General features: G+C 40.5%; 1 protein-coding gene across 4 annotated transcripts in view; it reads left to right on the top strand.

The window, feature by feature from the left end:
* The first annotated feature begins 1047 nt into the window (after positions 1 to 1047).
* TM2D1 (TM2 domain containing 1) overlaps positions 1048 to 19201 on the top strand; it is a 32923-nt gene continuing 14769 nt past the window's right edge. For all 4 annotated transcript variants that reach the window (XR_334398.3, XR_334397.3, XR_001370319.2 and 1 more), the window contains exons 1-4: positions 1048 to 1231; positions 4340 to 4413; positions 9353 to 9461; positions 12410 to 12501. Coding sequence is in view for 1 of the 4 variants with exons in the window: in XM_006147508.3 (XP_006147570.1) it covers positions 1080 to 1231; positions 4340 to 4413; positions 9353 to 9461; positions 12410 to 12501 (427 nt within the window). In the remaining 3 variants the exon portion in view is untranslated. The remainder of the gene's footprint in view (positions 1232 to 4339; positions 4414 to 9352; positions 9462 to 12409; positions 12502 to 19201) is intronic.

Below are 19201 nucleotides of genomic sequence, written 5' to 3'. Positions count from 1 at the left end.
CCTTTCCCTCCAAGGGGATGGTCATGCTGCAATCCCTTCTCCTCCATTCTCCTTCTGGGATCTTGGGCCCACACCTGGGTTGGCCATATGGGGTCCAGCACCTTAACCACCTGCTACCTGTTGCCACGCCCCCCCCATTCTTAATTCTTCAAAGTTAGCGTTAATATTGATGAATAAGCTCCACTCAAATTCAAATGTTTACACTGTCAGACAAAAAGGAATCAGCTTGTGCTGAGAAAAAAATACGTTTAAAAAAATCATTATAAAAGTTCCCCCACACAACAAACTTCTAGAATGTATAGAAATTTAGAAAGGAGATGGGAAGGGGGAAAAAAAAAAACTCAACATTTTCATTTATTGTAGTCAAAAACTCTTTGACCTTTTGTTATAAGACCTTCCCATTACCCCTAAAGTTTTAGTTTTGTGGGTTTTTTAATTTTTTAAAGGTGTAATGTTTTCTTTGTGATAGGGGTTGTCAGGCTCTGCCCCTGGCAGCCTCCAGCAAGCAAATTCCTCTCTAAGGTAACCGGGCCATTATATCATGAATAGTAAAACAGCAGAGATTCTGAATTTTGGCAAACATTCCTTTTATTCCAACGTAACAACTAAGGCCAGAGTACTTTCAGCATCTTCGAGCCTGGCTCCTTATCCGTAAATCCCAGTCCTATCAGGACTAACGGAGTTGGCGTATGGAAAGCGTTTTTCCAGAGGTCTGGGCAGCTGGCAGCTTTAGAGAACTGAGGGTGCCGGGGTGAAGTAGCGCAGGGTCAGGAGACTGCAGGCGACTCATTTCCCCCAAAGTCTTACCCTTCCAGCCCTCGAAAACTAGCTTTAGCTCTCTCCCAGGGTTCCTGCAGAAATCCACTTCCTACCTCCCCGGAGGAGCGACCAAGAACTTTTTATTTTAAAGTCCTACCAGGCGATTCTGCACGCCCACTGGAAGGAGAAGCAGCAAAGTGATGCGCCCCGCTCCTAGCTGCTGTGCGGCCCCTTTAAGAGGCTCTACCCTTCGCCCGCCTCCCGTCCCCGCCTTGTCCGAGGCGGAACCGGAAGTCGGGGGGGAAGTGCCGGTCCCCAACATGGCGGCCGCCTGGCCTTCCAGGCCGGCTTCTCCAGAAACCATGGCTGTCCAAGTCCTCGGTGTCCTGTGGTTTATGTCATTCACCACGGGACCTTGGGAGGCCGCCACCGGGGGCGAGACGCTTAAGTGCGAGGACCTCAAAATGGGACAATATCCTCTGTGGGCAGCCCCCCTTGTGGAAGCGAGGTAGATTTGGGGTGCGACCCTCAGCACCGGGTGGACTGTATTTAAGAGAGACCTGCGTGTGGCCTCTAATGACCTAGGGGCCTGGGAGTGAAGACGGGTGCGGGGATGGGAGGGACAGAGGCCACCCTGTGTGATTGACTTGTTCAGGATTTTCCTAGTCATCCGCGCCCCGGATATGATCCACCTTTTTCAAACCGGTGTAGGGTCAGCAGAACCGGTGTACACTTGCAGGTGTATCTTCTACCGTCCTCATATTCCTTGAAATGCTAGACTGCCAGGGATCGAATTCCTTCTCCAGTTCTTAATCTTGGAAAGTTATTAGAACTCCCTTTTCTCATGATTGAGAATGTGGTTAACAATGTGGCAGTGACTTAAAGTGATTAACAACTTAAAATGGTTTACAAGGTGGCAGTGGCTTCAAGGTCTGTCGTGATATTTGAATTACTAGGTAAGACACTTGGAGGAGTGCCTGGCGTAGTGGAGGCTATATGTATTAGCTAGTTATTTACAGATAAGGAAACCGAGGCCGAGATGGATCTCATTATTATCACAGCTTCAAAATTAATGAAAAAAAAAAAGATGAGATAGTTACATTCAAGTTATAATGACTACTTTTGTACAAAATCAGATACTATTTTATACAAACTATTGTAGAATAGAAAACATAATAACAAAACCCAGAGATATGGTGGTTAAGGTGGCTTGATCCCACATGACTGGCTGCTTGGTTCAAGTCCTGGACCTGGTGGTTTGACCTGGACCTGTGGTCACCAGGGCCTGGAATGTAGGGAGAGGTGGAGGAGAGGGGTTTGTAGCATGACCATGCCTTCATGGGAGTGATCTCTCTCTCCTGCTCTCTTTCTCTCCAGTGATTGCACATACCCTGTGGTGAAAAAAATTATTTTAGTGTTCGTATGAGTTGGTGAAAAGCAGCCATTAGATTTTAAATTAGATTTTAATAGAATAGCTCTAACTTGCTTGGAGTTTAACAATCACCAAACTGGTCGGACCTTTTCTTGGCAATGACGTGAGGGCCAGCTGCAGCTGTAGTAGTGGGCACTGGACACTGCTGCTCAGCAGGCTGAGACCACATAGAAAGACCTGGGCTCCTTTACAGGCCAACCAAATTAAGAAAGCTGAGTGTGTTGGTGCTGCCCTGTAGCCTACCCTAGGGGGAGGCTGAGGCAGAAGGAGCCACTCATGGTCAGCATGGGCAGCATAATGAGACCCTACTTCAAAGAGCTAGGTGTGATAGTGTGGGCCTTTAGTCCCATCTGCTCAGAACACTGGGGTGAGAGACTCCAACTGATTGAAAACTTGTCTAAAAACCACGTACTCTCATACGCATGTGCTCTCTCCTCGTCTCTGCCTCTGTCTCTCTCTGTCATACACACACAAACAGCAAAGAGAAAATGGTCAAGATGCATCTAAGAAAACTGTGCAGTATGAAGAGTTGAACCCTAGAGAGAAGTGACTGAGTATATATGATTATGAGGTACTAACAACAGGAAAATGTGTAGTTATATCTAACATAAAGATGAGGTTTCCAGGGGGTTCCCACAACCCAGTGGTTAAGAGGGGTAAGGAGCCAGATCTCACAAGGCTGACCATAGTTGGAATTCTAGTGTTAGAGACTTGAAAAATTGCTGGGCTTATATGCCTGCCTGTCCCAGATCCCTACAGAATGGAAAAATGGAGGAAAAGGGATTGTGGCATACTTCCCACCCTGCCTCTGGTAAGTGCACATGCCTTCTAGAAATGAAAAAAGATGAGGTTTCCCATAGTAATTGGGAAACCTTAAGCAGGGGTCAGGCTATCACTAGAGACATCCTGTGACTACTACATCTCCCCAGTTGTAATGTAGACAAAATATTTAGGATACAGAATTCCCATTTCCTAAATGTTTTGAACATTTATTAGAGAAGGATTATTTGTTTTGTTTTTAAGAGACAGGGTCTTGCTGTGTTGCCCAGGTTGGTCTCAAACTCATGATCCTCTGTTTTACCTCCTAAGTAACTGGGGCTACAGGAATCTGCCTCCACTCCTGGATATAAAAGAAGGATTATTATACCTGTTTTCAAAAACTTAAAATTCTTTGGAGGTGACCACACAGGAAATAGTCATCCTCTCTGCAGCCCTGATGGAAATGATCATAGGCTTGGAATCCGGAAATGTGCTTTACAAGACTGGATAAGCCACTGAAACTGTGAACCTCAGTTTGTACTTCTGTGGTGCAGGAATAATAGTAGCTACCTCACAGGGTTATTTGTGTTACATGAAATTATGTATATGTAACATTGGAGGGTCCATAAATTAGCTCAGTCTAAATACCTTGAAATTGTTTTTAGCTTGAAGCTCTCTCATAGTAATTTCGTAAGGATATTATTTTTAAGTGATTTTTAAAAAAGAATTATATATTATCATTATTTTTCAATTTTGATCAGAGAGAGCAAGTCACCAGGTCTGGGATTCTAACTGCCACATGGCAGTCCAGTATACCACACTACCTGCCGGCCATGGTAGAGATATTATTTTAATTTTTGCTTTGTGCTTATAGCTCATCTGATCTTTTTATTTATTTATTTATTTTTTGAGAGTTTTTTGCTATAGGGCACATGCGCTCACCAGAAAGAGAGAGACAGAAAGCGAGAAATCACGCCCCCAAGGGGGACGGCCACGCCAAAATCCCTTCTCCTCCACTCTCCTCTCAGGATCTTGGGCACGCATGTACACGTGCCCTGCGTGAGTCCAAGCCACCGGGTCCGGGACTCGAACCGTGGTCGACTGCATGGGAATCCAGTGACATAGCCACCACGTTAACTGCTGATCTCTCATCTGATCTTTTAAATGGCTTCTTCTGCTAGAGCTTTAATGTGTATTAAGTTAATGTACTTTCCCTGTAATCAGTTAATATTTAGGTCTTATTTAGCAGTATTAGAAGTATGTTTGTGTGTGTGTTGATTTGTGCACGCTGGCAGCCTCTCTTCCCATGTGACTTATCAACATGATTATATGATATGAGATATTAAAGAAATAATGTTTTGTGTTTCATATTTCCTTAACTTTTTAAACATATATTTGTAAAGATCCAAAAATAAATGATGCTACACAAGAACCAGTTAACTGTACAAACTACACAGCTCACGGTAAGACTTCCAAAAACATGACTTTAAAAATAATTATTTTAGAAGAATTATTTTATTTAACTTTATTTATTTTAATTTGATCAGAGAGGGATCGAGAGAGAGAGAGAGAGAGAGAGAGAGAGAGGAAATGAGAAAACAAGCCACCAAGTCCAGGACTTGAACTGCAGTTGGCCATCTGGGAGTTCAGTGCCCTTAACCACCATACCACTTATGGCTCCTTTAAAAATATTTTTTAAAACATTTGAGCAATGTATTATCACTAATGGCACTTAATAAATGTGTTTCTTTCTAAAGTTATAGTAGTAGTATTCAGTTTGTGGAACAACTTAAAAATTGGAGAACTGGCTAGGGGCTATCAGCGTTTAAGTTAAAAAAAGCGGGCTGGTCCCTTGCTGCATGAGTAGGCATTATGAAGAAGACACTGGAATCCACACTGGGGTTTGAGTTCTGGGCACTGTGGCTTGAAAAACACTCCAGGCACCTGTGTATGTGTGCCCAGAATCCCAAGAGGAATGTGGAAGAGAAGACATTACAGCATAGCAGCCTCCCTGGGGGGATGATTCTTCTCTGTCTCTCTCCCTGGCAAATGTATGCACCCTATAGCAAACTTTGAAGGGGAAAAAAAAAATACAGGAAAGAAAAACATGCCTGGAACTTGGATGTGTCAAGGTATAGAGAATTAGAAAGAGGGGAATTGTATTGTGACAGGACCCTGTGGGGGATAGTTTCCTCCTCTTTTTTTCCCTCTCTTTCAAAAAAGATGAGTACAGTCAGCTTATCTCTATTATTATTATTTTTTAATTGAAAAAAGGGAATAGGGTCCAGCAGATGGTGTAGTGTTTGCATCACTGGACTCCCACTTGGCTGACTGCAGTTTGAATCTCAGACCCAGTGATTTGAAACTCACACCGGGTTCATGTGCGTGCATGCTAAGGATCCTGGGAGGAGAATGGAGGAGAAGGGATTGCTGCTTGGCCACCGTCCTGGGGGGCGATTTCTCACTTTCCCTCTCACTGTCTTTGTCTGTGTCTCTCTCTCCCCGGTGAGTGCACGTGCTCCTAGGGGAAAAAAGAAGGAAATCTTACTGCCAATTATATAAACACGTTTTTAAAATATTTTTTTAATCTTTAGGATCAGTTTGTATATTGGGTTGTCAGAAAAGTCATGGCGCATTTTCGCATAGAAAAACAGAAGAAATACATCATGACTTTTCCGATAACCCGGTAGCTTTTTTGCTGCTTTTTATTTTCCAAGCTGTGTTATGCAGAGATGCTTCTTTTGTTAGGCTTTGTAATTACTGACTACTTGAAAAAGAACTTGAAATCAGACTGGTAGTCCAATAAGGTACACTGAGGCACTATATCACCCATGTTACATACTTGCAAAATGTACTTAAGTGCACCCTAACTATGAAAGTAGTACGGTAAGGATTTTACATGTGCACCAGTATTTTCTTAAAGTGATGTTTCGGTAATGGTTAACATCCTTAGCCATGGGGGAAGCTTCTGTTATTTTAAAATATGTGTAATGCCAGATAAAAATTAATAAATTGCTCTCTTTTTATTCTTTTCTTCTGAAGGGGCCCCAGGGTGAGGCAGATAAGGTATCCTGAACCCATTTAGTGCACTTGTTTGCCATAGTACATGGTAGCAATTGACTAGTAGTATTCTGAAGGGGAAAAAAAAAAATATTGAATATATACTGATTTTTAAATGTATTGGACAGGAAATAAGCTGATATTAGATTTTTAAAATCTTTAAGTGAAAACTATTCTTAAACAGATTGTAAATGAGATGAAGAGCATTATGTTTGTTACACAGAAAAACCTTTTCCAGTTTTTCAAAAGTAGCATACAAATAACTGACCTCTTGATTATAAATGTGTGTGTGTGTGTGTATTTTCAAGAATTATTTAATTTTATTATTATTTTAAAATTTGCTATAGGGCACAGAGAGAGAGACAGAAAAAGAGAGGGAAAGTGAGAAAGCAAGCCACCAGGTTCAGGATTCAAACCATGTTTAGCCATGTGAGAGTCCAGCACCTTAACCAATGTGTGTGTGTGTGTGTGTGTGTGTGTATGTGTGTATGTGTGTATGTGTGTATGTGTGTATGTGCGTATGTGTGTATGTGTGTCTTGGAATTTTGGGCACACATGCATATGGGCCTGGTGTGATTTTCAGTCTGTCAGGTCTGGGATTTGAACCGCAGTCAGCCATGTGGGAGTCCAGCATCTTAACTACCATGTCACCACCTGATCCCCTGATTCGTGTGTGTGTGTGTGTGTGTGTGTGTATGTATATATTTATGTATATATATAAATGTATATTGTATATGCATGTGTAAATATATGTATATATGTACATTTTTAAGAGACATTTTTTGCTATAGGGTGTGTGCACTTACTATAGAGACAGAGAGAGACAGACAAAATGCTAGAATCTACTCCCCAAGAGGGAGGCCATGCCACAATACCCTCTCTTCCATTCTCCTCTTAGGATTTTGAGCATGCAGGCATACATGGCAGGTTTTATTATTATTATTTTTTGGAGAGGTTTTCGCTATAGGGCACGTGCGCTCTCCAGACAGAGAGAGACAGAGAGACAGAAAGCAAGAAATCACCCCCCAGGGGGAAATGGTCATGCCACAATCCCTTCTCTTCCATTCTCCTCTTGGGATCTTGGGCACGCACGCACACGCACCCAGCGTGAGTTTTAAGCCACCAGGTCCGGGACGCTAACCGCGGTCGACTACGTGGGAATCCAGCGACATAGCCATTATGCTAACTGCTGGTTCCCTATGGCAGGTTTTAAGTCGCCAGGTCCAGGACTTGAACTGTGGTCAACTATGTGTGAGTCCAGTGACATAACCCTTACTCCATCTACTTGTTCTTGATTCATGTATATTTTATTTCATTATTTTTTTAAAGAATTATTTTTAAATGAATTAATTAATTTTATTTATTTATTTAAATTTGACCAGAGTAGATCTCAACAGCATCTACCCCAAGTCTCAACCAGTTCATATATACTAGTGTACTCAGAAAGGTTCTGGGACATGAACCCTGGGCTTTCCCATGTAGGTACTGATGCATTACCACTGCACCACTGCCAGACCCAAGAGCTATTTTAATACTGAAAATGTGAATATGGGGTTTGCTCTACCTAACTTAATCTCTAGCTTTTGTTTTCACCTGAATTCCTAGATAGATGCATTTAATTATATAGTATAACCAGCATTGTATGGAGTAAGACTAGGGTCCAAAGGCACAGTGTTAACTAGAATAGGATTCCAAGCCACTTACTTCCTAGGGTAGTCTTTTTTATTGTTATTAAACTTGTATTTCTAGTTTATCATTAGTGCATTCAAAAATCAGTGCTGCTTTTTTGGCTGAGAAATACATATAGTGTATTAATTGGCTTGAATTGATGCTATCAAAATCCTAAACATTGACCAGAACCAAATCTTTTTGTAAGAAAATTGCAAATTAGGGGCCAGCAAATTGGCGTGGTAGTTAAGGTGTTGTATCCCACATAGTCGACTTCTTGGCAGTTTGAAAAACAGACCAGGTGCATGTGTGCCCAAAATCTCGAAAAGAGAATAGAGGAGAAGGGATTGCTGCATGGCCATATCCCCCTGGGCAATGATTTCTCACTTTCCCTCTCTCTCTGTCTCTTGGGGGAGCACACACACCTTATAGCAAAAAACTAGAAAGAAAAGAAAACTGCAGATTAAATCGTTCTTAGGCTGGAAGCATATTGCTTCATTTTATCTACTAGTTAGCATTTATTGGTAACTGGCTTCTTTATTCTTGCCATATTGATTTATTTTGGCTTTATTGCTGAAGTAAGTGTTAACATGGAATTGTCATAGTATAATGGAAAAGGTATTGATTAAAAGTAATGAATGTTAGTCTAGGACTTACTGAATATTACCTGTTTATGAGACTTTGGTCAATTCATTTAATTTCTTGGAACCTCAATTTTCTTGTTTATAAGGGGAAAAAAAGAAAAGGGATTAAAAAAAACCAGTTCGGCTTCCTTAACAGGTTTTTCTTTTTATAAGGATAAATGTAATCATTATTAAATGTGATGTGGTGGTTAAGGCAGCTGGATCCACATGGCTAACTGTGGTTTGAGTACTGGACCTGGTGGCTTGACAAAACAGGCCAGGCACATGTACATGCTCAATATCTTGAGAGGAGAATGGAGAAGGGATTGTGGCATAGTCATCCCCCCTGAGGGTGCTTGCTTGCTTACTGTCTTTCTCAGTTTCTGTGCAGTGTGCCCCATTGAAAAAAAAAATTATTTATATCACAATAGCTATATAAAGCTTTTTACCTTAACTACCAGGAATCTCTTGAGCCAAATTTGTGGTTCATTTCTAGTGTCTTCTCTTAGCCTCATTTCCTACTACGTTTATTTCTTCACTTTCCCTCTCTTTCATTTTATTTAAATAGTTCTAATTGTATTGAATCTGTGCCATTTTATGTTAATTACCACTGTATTTTAGAAACTTAAATGCATTATATAAATAAGTAACATTTATGGGATGGGATAGTATCATTTGAACTATCAATACCCAACAAATAGGCCAGAAGCCATTACAGGTTTTTTTCTGTTGGTTTACTTTCTTAGTGCATTCTGGCCTGAAAGAAAAAAGACAATGATTTATTGGAAGTCTTCAGATAATTGTAAACTGACAGAAAATACTATCTTTTTCTCATAATAAAAAACACTGAGGTCTCAGTATTTTTACTTAGATTGTAAATACATATATAATATAGCTCTTCTTATTTACATTAAAGCCTTAAGTCAGATGTTATATTGGGATGAAGTTTGTTATAACATTGTATTTTCTTGTATGCTTAGGTAGTCTTAGAAAAAACAAATATACTGTCTACCAAAAAACGCCATGTTTTCTTGACTTTTTCTGCCTTCAGTTTCATGTTTCTCAGCACCCAACATAACCTGTAAGGATTTAAGTGGCAACGAAACACATTTTACTGGAAATGAAGTTGGTTTTCTCAAACCCATATCTTGCCGAAATGTGTAAGTACATTATTGAAACTTAAATTTTCTGATCACTTGCCTGTTTTATCTTGATTACGTGGAGTGAAGAGAGAGCGATCATTCATAGGGAAAGTCCTACAGTATCTTTCATCTGTTTGCTTGTGTCAGAAAACCTTTCTTTAAAGTATGCTTTTTTTGGTTGTTTTTTGCTTATAAATACAACTCACCAACCAAATAGAGCTGAGTAGTGCACTGTATGGGAAAATAAAGATGCCTCATGTTGTGTCAATTCAGGTTAGTCAGTTTATGCCACCTAGTGAATTATGAAAAACTTTCGTTTTCGGGGACCAGCAGATGGTGTAATGGTTATATCACTGGATTCCCATGTAGTCAAGTGCTGTTTGAGTCCTGGACTTGGAGGCTTAAAACTCATACTGAATGCACATGCGTGCATGCCCAGAATTCTGAGAGGATAATGGGGCAGAAGGGATTGTGGGGTGGCCATCCACCCTATGGTTGATTTCTCTCTGTTTCTCTCTGTCTCTCTGGTTAGTGCATGTGCCTTATAGCAAAAATCTCTCTGAAAAAAAAATTGTTTTCATAATGTGGGAAATCTCTAGAGTACAAATAGGAATTATGTACCTTTTGTATCAGAAAAATGCAAAATAAATATGGTTAATTGTTTGCACATTAAGGGCACTTTGTGAAACTTGGTTTCATTCTTTGTAATAGATTAGATGGTGAATGGTATTGCTTAACAGAATTTAAAAGTTAGTTTGGGATAGTAAGGCAAATGCTTTATTTTGTTAGGAATATTCTGTATTTTGGGACCAGTGGATGGCGTAATGGTTGTGTCACTGGACTCCCACATAGTCGACTGCAGTTCGAATCCTGGACCTAGCGGCTTAAAGCTCATACTGGGTGCGTGTGCATGCATGCCCAAAAGCCCGAGAGGAGAATGGAGGAGAAGGGATTGCAGTGTGGCCATCCCCTCTGGGGGGGTGATTTCTCGCTCTGTCTGTCTATCCAGCAAGCACACTCGCCCTATAGCAAAATTTTCTTAAAAAAAATCTGTATTTAAAGGATTTTCAAGTTTGATATTTCATTTTTTTTTAAAGCTTACTTATTTCTTAAGACAGAAGGAGAGATAAGCAGGCAACCCCTGCAGGATTCCATCGTGCCACAATCCCCCTGACCCCACCTCAGCTCCAAGCCCTCCAGTCAGCCAGGATCATGGGTGCATGAATGTGAGCCCATCCAGCATGTTTCAGGTGACCCAGGATCCAAACTGTGTTTGAACCAGCCAAGGCCAGCTGAACTACAGTAGCCTATAGTCTACCAGTGAAAGAAAAATAGCTTATTGTTGTAAGCCACTGAGTTTTTTTGGGTGGTTCGTTATATAATATCATTATGGCAATAGCTGATGAATGCTCTCCTACAGTCTATTTCCAGGACAGCTGCCACAAGGATGAGTTTAAAACCTAAATCAGATCATGTCACACCTTTATTTAAACTCCTGCAGTAGTGTCCCATTTCTCTTAGCGTAAAAGAGTATTTACAGTCGTGTACAGGCATCACTTGACCTGCTGCTTACAGCCAGTATTCCTTCTGCCTGCATCTCTAAGACTCTTCCCTCCTCTCACTTTACTCCTGCTCCACTGGCCTTCCTCATAGACCTCAAACATGCCAGATTCGCTGCCTTTGTACCAGCTGTTTCTTTTGCCTGGGACATTTCCCTCAGAAGCACAGCATGGCTAACTGACTTCTCTCAAGTTTTGCTCAATAGTCACTTTCTAAATGAGGCCTACTCTTATTATGCCACTTGAATGGCTCCTGGCATTCTGGCTTCTCTACATGCCTTACACTTCTTTTGTCATAACATTAATGACCTTTTATTATTCTTTAAAAAGTTTTATTTATTTACTTATTTAATTCCATTTATTATTATTTTATGAATCACTTTATTCAACTTTATTTATTCATTCATTTATTTTAATTTGACCAGAGAGGGACAGAGTGAGAAAGGGAGGGAAAGTGAGAAGGCAAGCCACCAGGTCCAGGACTTGAACCACAGTCGGCCATGTGGGAATCCAACACCCTTAACCCCCACATCACCTGCTGACCCCTATTATTATTTTTTAATTTTACCAGAGTGAGACTGAGAAAAATAAAGGAAAGCGAGAAAGCAAGCAGCCAAGTCCAGGCTTCGAACTGCTGTCGACCCTGTAGGAATCCAGCATCATTAATCACCACACCACCTACTGGCCCCACATTGACTATTTTTTTTTTTTTTTTGAGAGTTTTTTTGCTACAGGGTGCGTGCGCTCTCCAGAAAGACAGAGAGAGACAGAGAGACAGAAAGCGACAAATCACCCCCCAGGGGGGATGGCCACGCCTCAATCCCTTCTCTTCCATTCTCCTCTCGGGATCTTGGGCACACATGCACATGCTCCCAGCATGAGTTTAAGCCACCGGGCCCGGGACTTGAACTGTAGTCAACTACATGGGAGTTCAGCGACATAGCCATTATGCTAACTGCTGGTCCCAAACATAGTATATGATTTACTTCTTTAGGGGCTGGCAGGTGGTGTGGTGGTTAAGGGCACTAGACTCCCACATGGCTGACCATGGTTTGAGTCCCAGACCTGGCAGCTTGCTTTCTCACTTTATCTCTCTCTCTGTCTTTCTCTGGTCAAATTAAAATAATAATAATAATAAAAATAATAACAAATAAGGTAAAAATAAATAATTCTTTAATATATTTATATTTATTGCCAGTACTACTAGATTGTAAGGTCCTCAGGGATCATTGTTGCTTTGCTAATATATCCCAGAATAGTGCTTGGCACATAGTAGGTACCCCCAAAAACATTAATTGAATGAACAAATAAATCAATTAACAAATAAGTAGTAGTTAACAATTTTGTTTTCTAGCATGTTCACATGTTGGAAATACATGAATATGACATGGGTTTTAATTTTTTCAGAAATGGCTATTCATACAAAGTGGCAGGTGCATTGTCTCTTTTTCTTGGATGGCTGGGAGCAGATCGGTTTTACCTTGGATACCCTGCCTTGGGTGAGTATGTTTTATTAGAAAGAAAAACAAACTTGTAAAACTTGTATTCTAATTAGTTATACATATTCTTATATATTAAATCTCTACATGTTTTTACTATTACAAGTTACATGTAATTAGAATTAAACAGTTAACATTTGTCACGAGTACAGAGCCACCAGTTAGCTGTACAATTCAAGTTAGGTAAGAAACATTGGGTTGTCAGGAAAGTCATGACGTTTTTAATGCAAAAATGCCTCGTGACTTTCCCATCCACCCAATAATGACTTTCCCTGCATTTTTACCTTTATGAAATCATGCACCCAAGATCGTGTAGGTGGGTAGACTGGAACTGTCATTGCTAGTACTGAGCACACAGTGGACATTCAGTAAATGTTTTATGTATAAGTGCTTTTATTCTTACACATTTTTTTCCCTTCTTCCTAAACCTCTATCACTGTTGCTCTGAGTGTAGAATTTTTTCAGGACAGCTTCAGGTTGAAACTTTGCCTATCAACATGAGCTAACTGGGAGCCTGACTCTTCTGCCCATAGCACCCACTCCATCCCCTCCTCCTAGCTTTAATCTTCACATTTGCCATAGTTACTGATGCTTAAGACTATTTACATTTGGACTATAGCTTCTGTTTAAACAATATTTTCAAATGCATCCCCTTATTTAAGCCTTACAACACTCTGAGTTTATCATCCCCTTCAAATCCTCTTTAACAGGTAGGGAAACTATTGAATATCACCAGAGAGGTTAAGGGATTTACTGATTCTAGACGCCTGCTTTATTCTCGGACACATTTGTTGTTATCATCTTTGTCTTATGGATAGGAAAATCACCATGAGATTAAGAGATTTACCCAAGGACACTCAGCTAGTGACCTCAATTTGAACCCAAATTTTCTGGCTCCATAGATCATACTTTATTTACTGTAGTATTCTGCTTCTACATTAGCTCTTCATCGAGCAAATTTAGTTTTTGAATGCTCTGCTTTCTAGCTAGCAAAGCTAAATTCATTTCTTCTGTGTTGTTAGATGTGGCATTGGTGGGAGATATGCTTCTGATCGCCATACCTAAAACTCAGTGTTATAAGTTCATAAATAAAAGTCTAAGTTTAAAGTTTATTTTATTCATGATTGCAAGCATGTACATGAACATGAGAGAGGGGAGGGAGGCACCCTTGGTAGGATTTCATCACACTGCTCTTCCTTCTCCTAGCCCTCCAGCTTATTAGGATCTTGGGTGAGTGCCCAGTATATTTCAAGTCCATCACACCAGAGATTCAAACCCTTGGTCAGCCTTGTAGCTTCTGGCACCGCATTTCATTATGCTACTCCCTGTACTACCAAGACTCACCAATGAAAGTCAGAGTTTGAAGTACTATGTACACAGTTTTTTTTTTTTTAAAGAATTATTTATTTTTAATTTTATTTATTCATTTATTTAAAAACTTTTTTTGACTAGACACACAGAGAGAGAGAGAAAGAGAGAGAGAGAGCAAGCGAGCCACCAAGTCCAGGACTGTGGTTGGCCATGTGGGAGCGTCCATTGCCTTAACCACCACACCATCTGTTGGTTCCCCTTTATTTTTAATTTAATTTATTCATTCATTTAAAAAATTTTATATACACAGTTAACAAATATTTATTCAGGACCAAATGGCGGCCTAGTGGTTAAGGCAGCTGAATCCCCCGTGACTGACTGCGTGATATGAGTCTCTGACACAGGGACTTGAAAAATACTTCAGACACCCATGTGTGCATGCCCCAAACCTAGAAATGGGGGCAAAATGGAGGAGAAGGGGTTGTGGCATGGCCATTCCATACCTTTCTCTTTTTTCCTCTTTCTCTCTCCAGTGAGTGCATGTACCCTCTGACAAATGACAAAAAAAGAAACAAAAAAAAGCAAACATTTACTCAACATTTAAGTAAGTACTAGTGAAGTAATATGAAGATCATAGTGTGTATTGGTTAAAAAGAAAGTAAATACGAAATGGAGTAAGCTTCCTGGTAGGTAACTTATAGCACTATACCAGGACCATAACAGAGTGCTGTGAAAGCACCAAAAAGGGACTAATTCAGTTGTGATATAAAGGAAGACTTTTTAGATGCCTTGTCTTTTGAGCTGGGTTTTGAAGAATGACAAGATTACAAAGATTTAAGACAGGACAGGGTATAGCATGTGCCAAGGCACAGAGTGGGAAAGAGCAGCATGTACGTTGAGAGGAGATGATTTCACCTACGGTGCAGGATGAACTATGGCAGGAGGAGAAACTGACTGGAGAGGTAGGTGGTCAGTGGTCAGGTCAGAAAAGGCTTTGCATGTCTTGCTATGGAGTTTGGATTTTACCTTGAAACATCAGAAGCAATAAAAGTTTTTCTTTTAGAGAGAGATTTTTCTTATGGGCACATGTGTTTATGTGCACACAAGAGAGAGACAGAAAGTGAGAAATCACCCCGCCCCCCCCCCCCCGGGGGGGGGGGCCATCATCAACATTTGTCACGAGTACAGAGCCACCAGTTAGCTGTACAATTCAAGTTAGGTAAGAAACATTGGGTTGTCAGGAAAGTCATGACGTTTTTAATGCAAAAATGCCTCGTGACTTTCCCATCCACCCAATAATGACTTTCCCTGCATTTTTACCTTTATGAAATCATGCACCCAAGATCGTGTAGGTGGGTAGACTGGAACTGTCATTGCTAGTACTGAGCACACAGTGGACATTCAGTAAATGTTTTATGTATAAGTGCTTTTATTCTTACACATTTTTTTCCCTTCTTCCTAAACCTCTATCACTGTTGCTCTGAGTGTAGAATTTTTTCAGGACAGCTTCAGGTTGAAACTTTGCCTATCAACATGAGCTAACTGGGAGCCTGACTCTTCTGCCCATAGCACCCACTCCATCCCCTCCTCCTAGCTTTAATCTTCACATTTGCCATAGTTACTGATGCTTAAGACTATTTACATTTGGACTATAGCTTCTGTTTAAACAATATTTTCAAATGCATCCCCTTATTTAAGCCTTACAACACTCTGAGTTTATCATCCCCTTCAAATCCTCTTTAACAGGTAGGGAAACTATTGAATATCACCAGAGAGGTTAAGGGATTTACTGATTCTAGACGCCTGCTTTATTCTCGGACACATTTGTTGTTATCATCTTTGTCTTATGGATAAGAAAATCACCATGAGATTAAGAGATTTACCCAAGGACACTCAGCTAGTGACCTCAATTTGAACCCAAATTTTCTGGCTCCATAGATCATACTTTATTTACTGTAGTATTCTGCTTCTACATTAGCTCTTCATCGAGCAAATTTAGTTTTTGAATGCTCTGCTTTCTAGCTAGCAAAGCTAAATTCATTTCTTCTGTGTTGTTAGATGTGGCATTGGTGGGAGATATGCTTCTGATCGCCATACCTAAAACTCAGTGTTATAAGTTCATAAATAAAAGTCTAAGTTTAAAGTTTATTTTATTCATGATTGCAAGCATGTACATGAACATGAGAGAGGGGAGGGAGGCACCCTTGGTAGGATTTCATCACACTGCTCTTCCTTCTCCTAGCCCTCCAGCTTATTAGGATCTTGGGTGAGTGCCCAGTATATTTCAAGTCCATCACACCAGAGATTCAAACCCTTGGTCAGCCTTGTAGCTTCTGGCACCGCATTTCATTATGCTACTCCCTGTACTACCAAGACTCACCAATGAAAGTCAGAGTTTGAAGTACTATGTACACAGTTTTTTTTTTTTTAAAGAATTATTTATTTTTAATTTTATTTATTCATTTATTTAAAAACTTTTTTTGACTAGACACACAGAGAGAGAGAGAAAGAGAGAGAGAGAGCAAGCGAGCCACCAAGTCCAGGACTGTGGTTGGCCATGTGGGAGCGTCCATTGCCTTAACCACCACACCATCTGTTGGTTCCCCTTTATTTTTAATTTAATTTATTCATTCATTTAAAAAATTTTATATACACAGTTAACAAATATTTATTCAGGACCAAATGGCGGCCTAGTGGTTAAGGCAGCTGAATCCCCCGTGACTGACTGCGTGATATGAGTCTCTGACACAGGGACTTGAAAAATACTTCAGACACCCATGTGTGCATGCCCCAAACCTAGAAATGGGGGCAAAATGGAGGAGAAGGGGTTGTGGCATGGCCATTCCATACCTTTCTCTTTTTTCCTCTTTCTCTCTCCAGTGAGTGCATGTACCCTCTGACAAATGACAAAAAAAGAAACAAAAAAAAGCAAACATTTACTCAACATTTAAGTAAGTACTAGTGAAGTAATATGAAGATCATAGTGTGTATTGGTTAAAAAGAAAGTAAATACGAAATGGAGTAAGCTTCCTGGTAGGTAACTTATAGCACTATACCAGGACCATAACAGAGTGCTGTGAAAGCACCAAAAAGGGACTAATTCAGTTGTGATATAAAGGAAGACTTTTTAGATGCCTTGTCTTTTGAGCTGGGTTTTGAAGAATGACAAGATTACAAAGATTTAAGACAGGACAGGGTATAGCATGTGCCAAGGCACAGAGTGGGAAAGAGCAGCATGTACGTTGAGAGAATGGGAGATGATTTCACCTACGGTGCAGGATGAACTATGGCAGGAGGAGAAACTGACTGGAGAGGTAGGTGGTCAGTGGTCAGACTGTAAAAGGCTTTGCATGTCTTGCTATGGAGTTTGGATTTTACCTTGAAACATCAGAAGCAATAAAAGTTTTTCTTTTAGAGAGAGATTTTTCTTATGGGCACATGTGTTTATGTGCACACAAGAGAGAGACAGAAAGTGAGAAATCACCCCGCCCCCCCCCCCGGGGAGGATGGCCATACTTACTCCAATCCCTTCTCCTCTATTCTTCTCTTGGGATTTTGTGCATGCACACACACTCACCCAGCATGAATTTTAAGCCACTGGGTCTGGGACTCAAACTGGAGTCAAGTACATGGGAGTCCATCAACATAACCATTATGCTATCTGCTGATCCCAGCAGTAAATATTTTTAAGCAGAATGATATGGTCAGACTTACATTTCAGGAAGATAGTATTGGAGGAATTGTGGGGGTAATGGCTTAGAAAGGAGAAACACTGATGGCAGAATAAGCCAAAAGGAGGTTGATATTGTATCCTGGCCTGAATAATAGTGCAACTGCACTTTCATGCTATCCATAACATAGATGAAAACCATATAGTATGCACACAAGTCCTCTGACTTGTCAAAATATAAATCATTTAGTCTAATCCTCCTTTTAGGTGATGAATGGAAGGATGGATGGATGAATTATGTTCATAATTAGAAAATAACATGACATGGTGATGGTCACAATACATCCCAAGCTTTGTGACTTAGTTCTTTCATGTTCTTACATGTCCTTTTTGCCATAGGGCACATGTGCTTGCCAGACACACAAACACAATGAGAAATCACCTACCTGCTGTCCCTGTCCTTCTTTAAAAGAATGGGCCCCATATATATTTTTGGAAAGATTTCTAACTTCCTTTTCTTTTAAATTGCCAAAGGGTATATGTGTTTGCTAAAGAGAGACAGAGAGGGAGAAGGACAGGAAGAGAGAGAGCACCCCCAGTAGGCCATGGTCACTTCTCAGTAACTTTTCCTCTGTTTCTTCATCCTGTTGGGATTTTGGGCTTGCATGCATGTGCCCAGAGTGTTTTTCGAGCTCCTAGGGCTGGGATTTGAACCACGGTTAACAGTGTGGGAACTGGATCTCTTAAGTACTAGGCTTTGGGGCCAGCCCAAGAGCTCTAACTTTTAAGAAGTTTTTAAGGCCCAAAATAGGTTGTACAGTTGGCTGTGTACTGTACTGCAGTGCTGGAGGTCATGTGACCAATTGGCTAGTTTGAGTCCTCAGGTCGGATGACCAGAAACATGACAGATGTGCCTCTTGTGCCTGGGATCCTGAGGAGCTGGAGGACTGGACAAAGGAGGTCACAGTATGATAGGACCCTGTGTAGGGCACCCCTCCCTTTCTCTTCTGGGCATGCATGTACTCTGTATCATAAATAAAAAGTAAATACAACATTTAAAAAATATTTTTTGAAGGTAGCAGGAAGCAAAGAAACAGTTTTTAAAAAGTTCACGTTAAAGAGCATACCTGTATAAGCATGGGAGAGAAGCAGCCTCCCGAGGGGCTCATCACACCACACTCTCTTCCTTAGATCTGTAGCTTGTCAGGATTGTAGACCCCAGTGCCTGTGCCCTATGGAATCACTACTCTTGTCATGTTTATTCTGTAGTTATTTTAGTGAATATAGTATAAACATTTGACTTAATGAGTGACGTTTGAGCTTCATGTGACGTGTATCAGACAAGCTGTCACATCATATAAGTTAATTTTTTTTCTTACTGTAGTATACAATAATGTGTTGATATATCAATATATATAGATATAGATATAGATATAGATATCAACCCCGGTGTTTTTCAAGCTACCAGGTCCAGAACTTGAAAGGAGCAGTGAGCCATGTGGGATCCAGAAACCTTAACCACTACACTACTGGCTAGCCCAAAGCTTTTGTTTTTTGTTTTTCTTTTACTCAAGATAAAGTGTGTGCATGTGCACATGAGAGTGAGAGTGAGAGAGAAAGAGATAGATGAGCACCCTCCCAAAGGTCTGGTCACATCATGGTCTCCTTACTTCAGTCTGCCAGCCTGTCCAATCCTAAGCTATTGTGCATGTTCCTAGC

The sequence above is a fragment of the Tupaia chinensis genome, unplaced genomic scaffold (assembly GCF_000334495.1).
Source record: "Tupaia chinensis unplaced genomic scaffold, TupChi_1.0 Scaffold000215_1, whole genome shotgun sequence".
NCBI lineage: Eukaryota > Metazoa > Chordata > Mammalia > Scandentia > Tupaiidae > Tupaia > Tupaia belangeri.
Note: the sequence above shows the minus strand (reverse complement) of the source record. Positions and strands in the feature narration are given on the sequence as shown.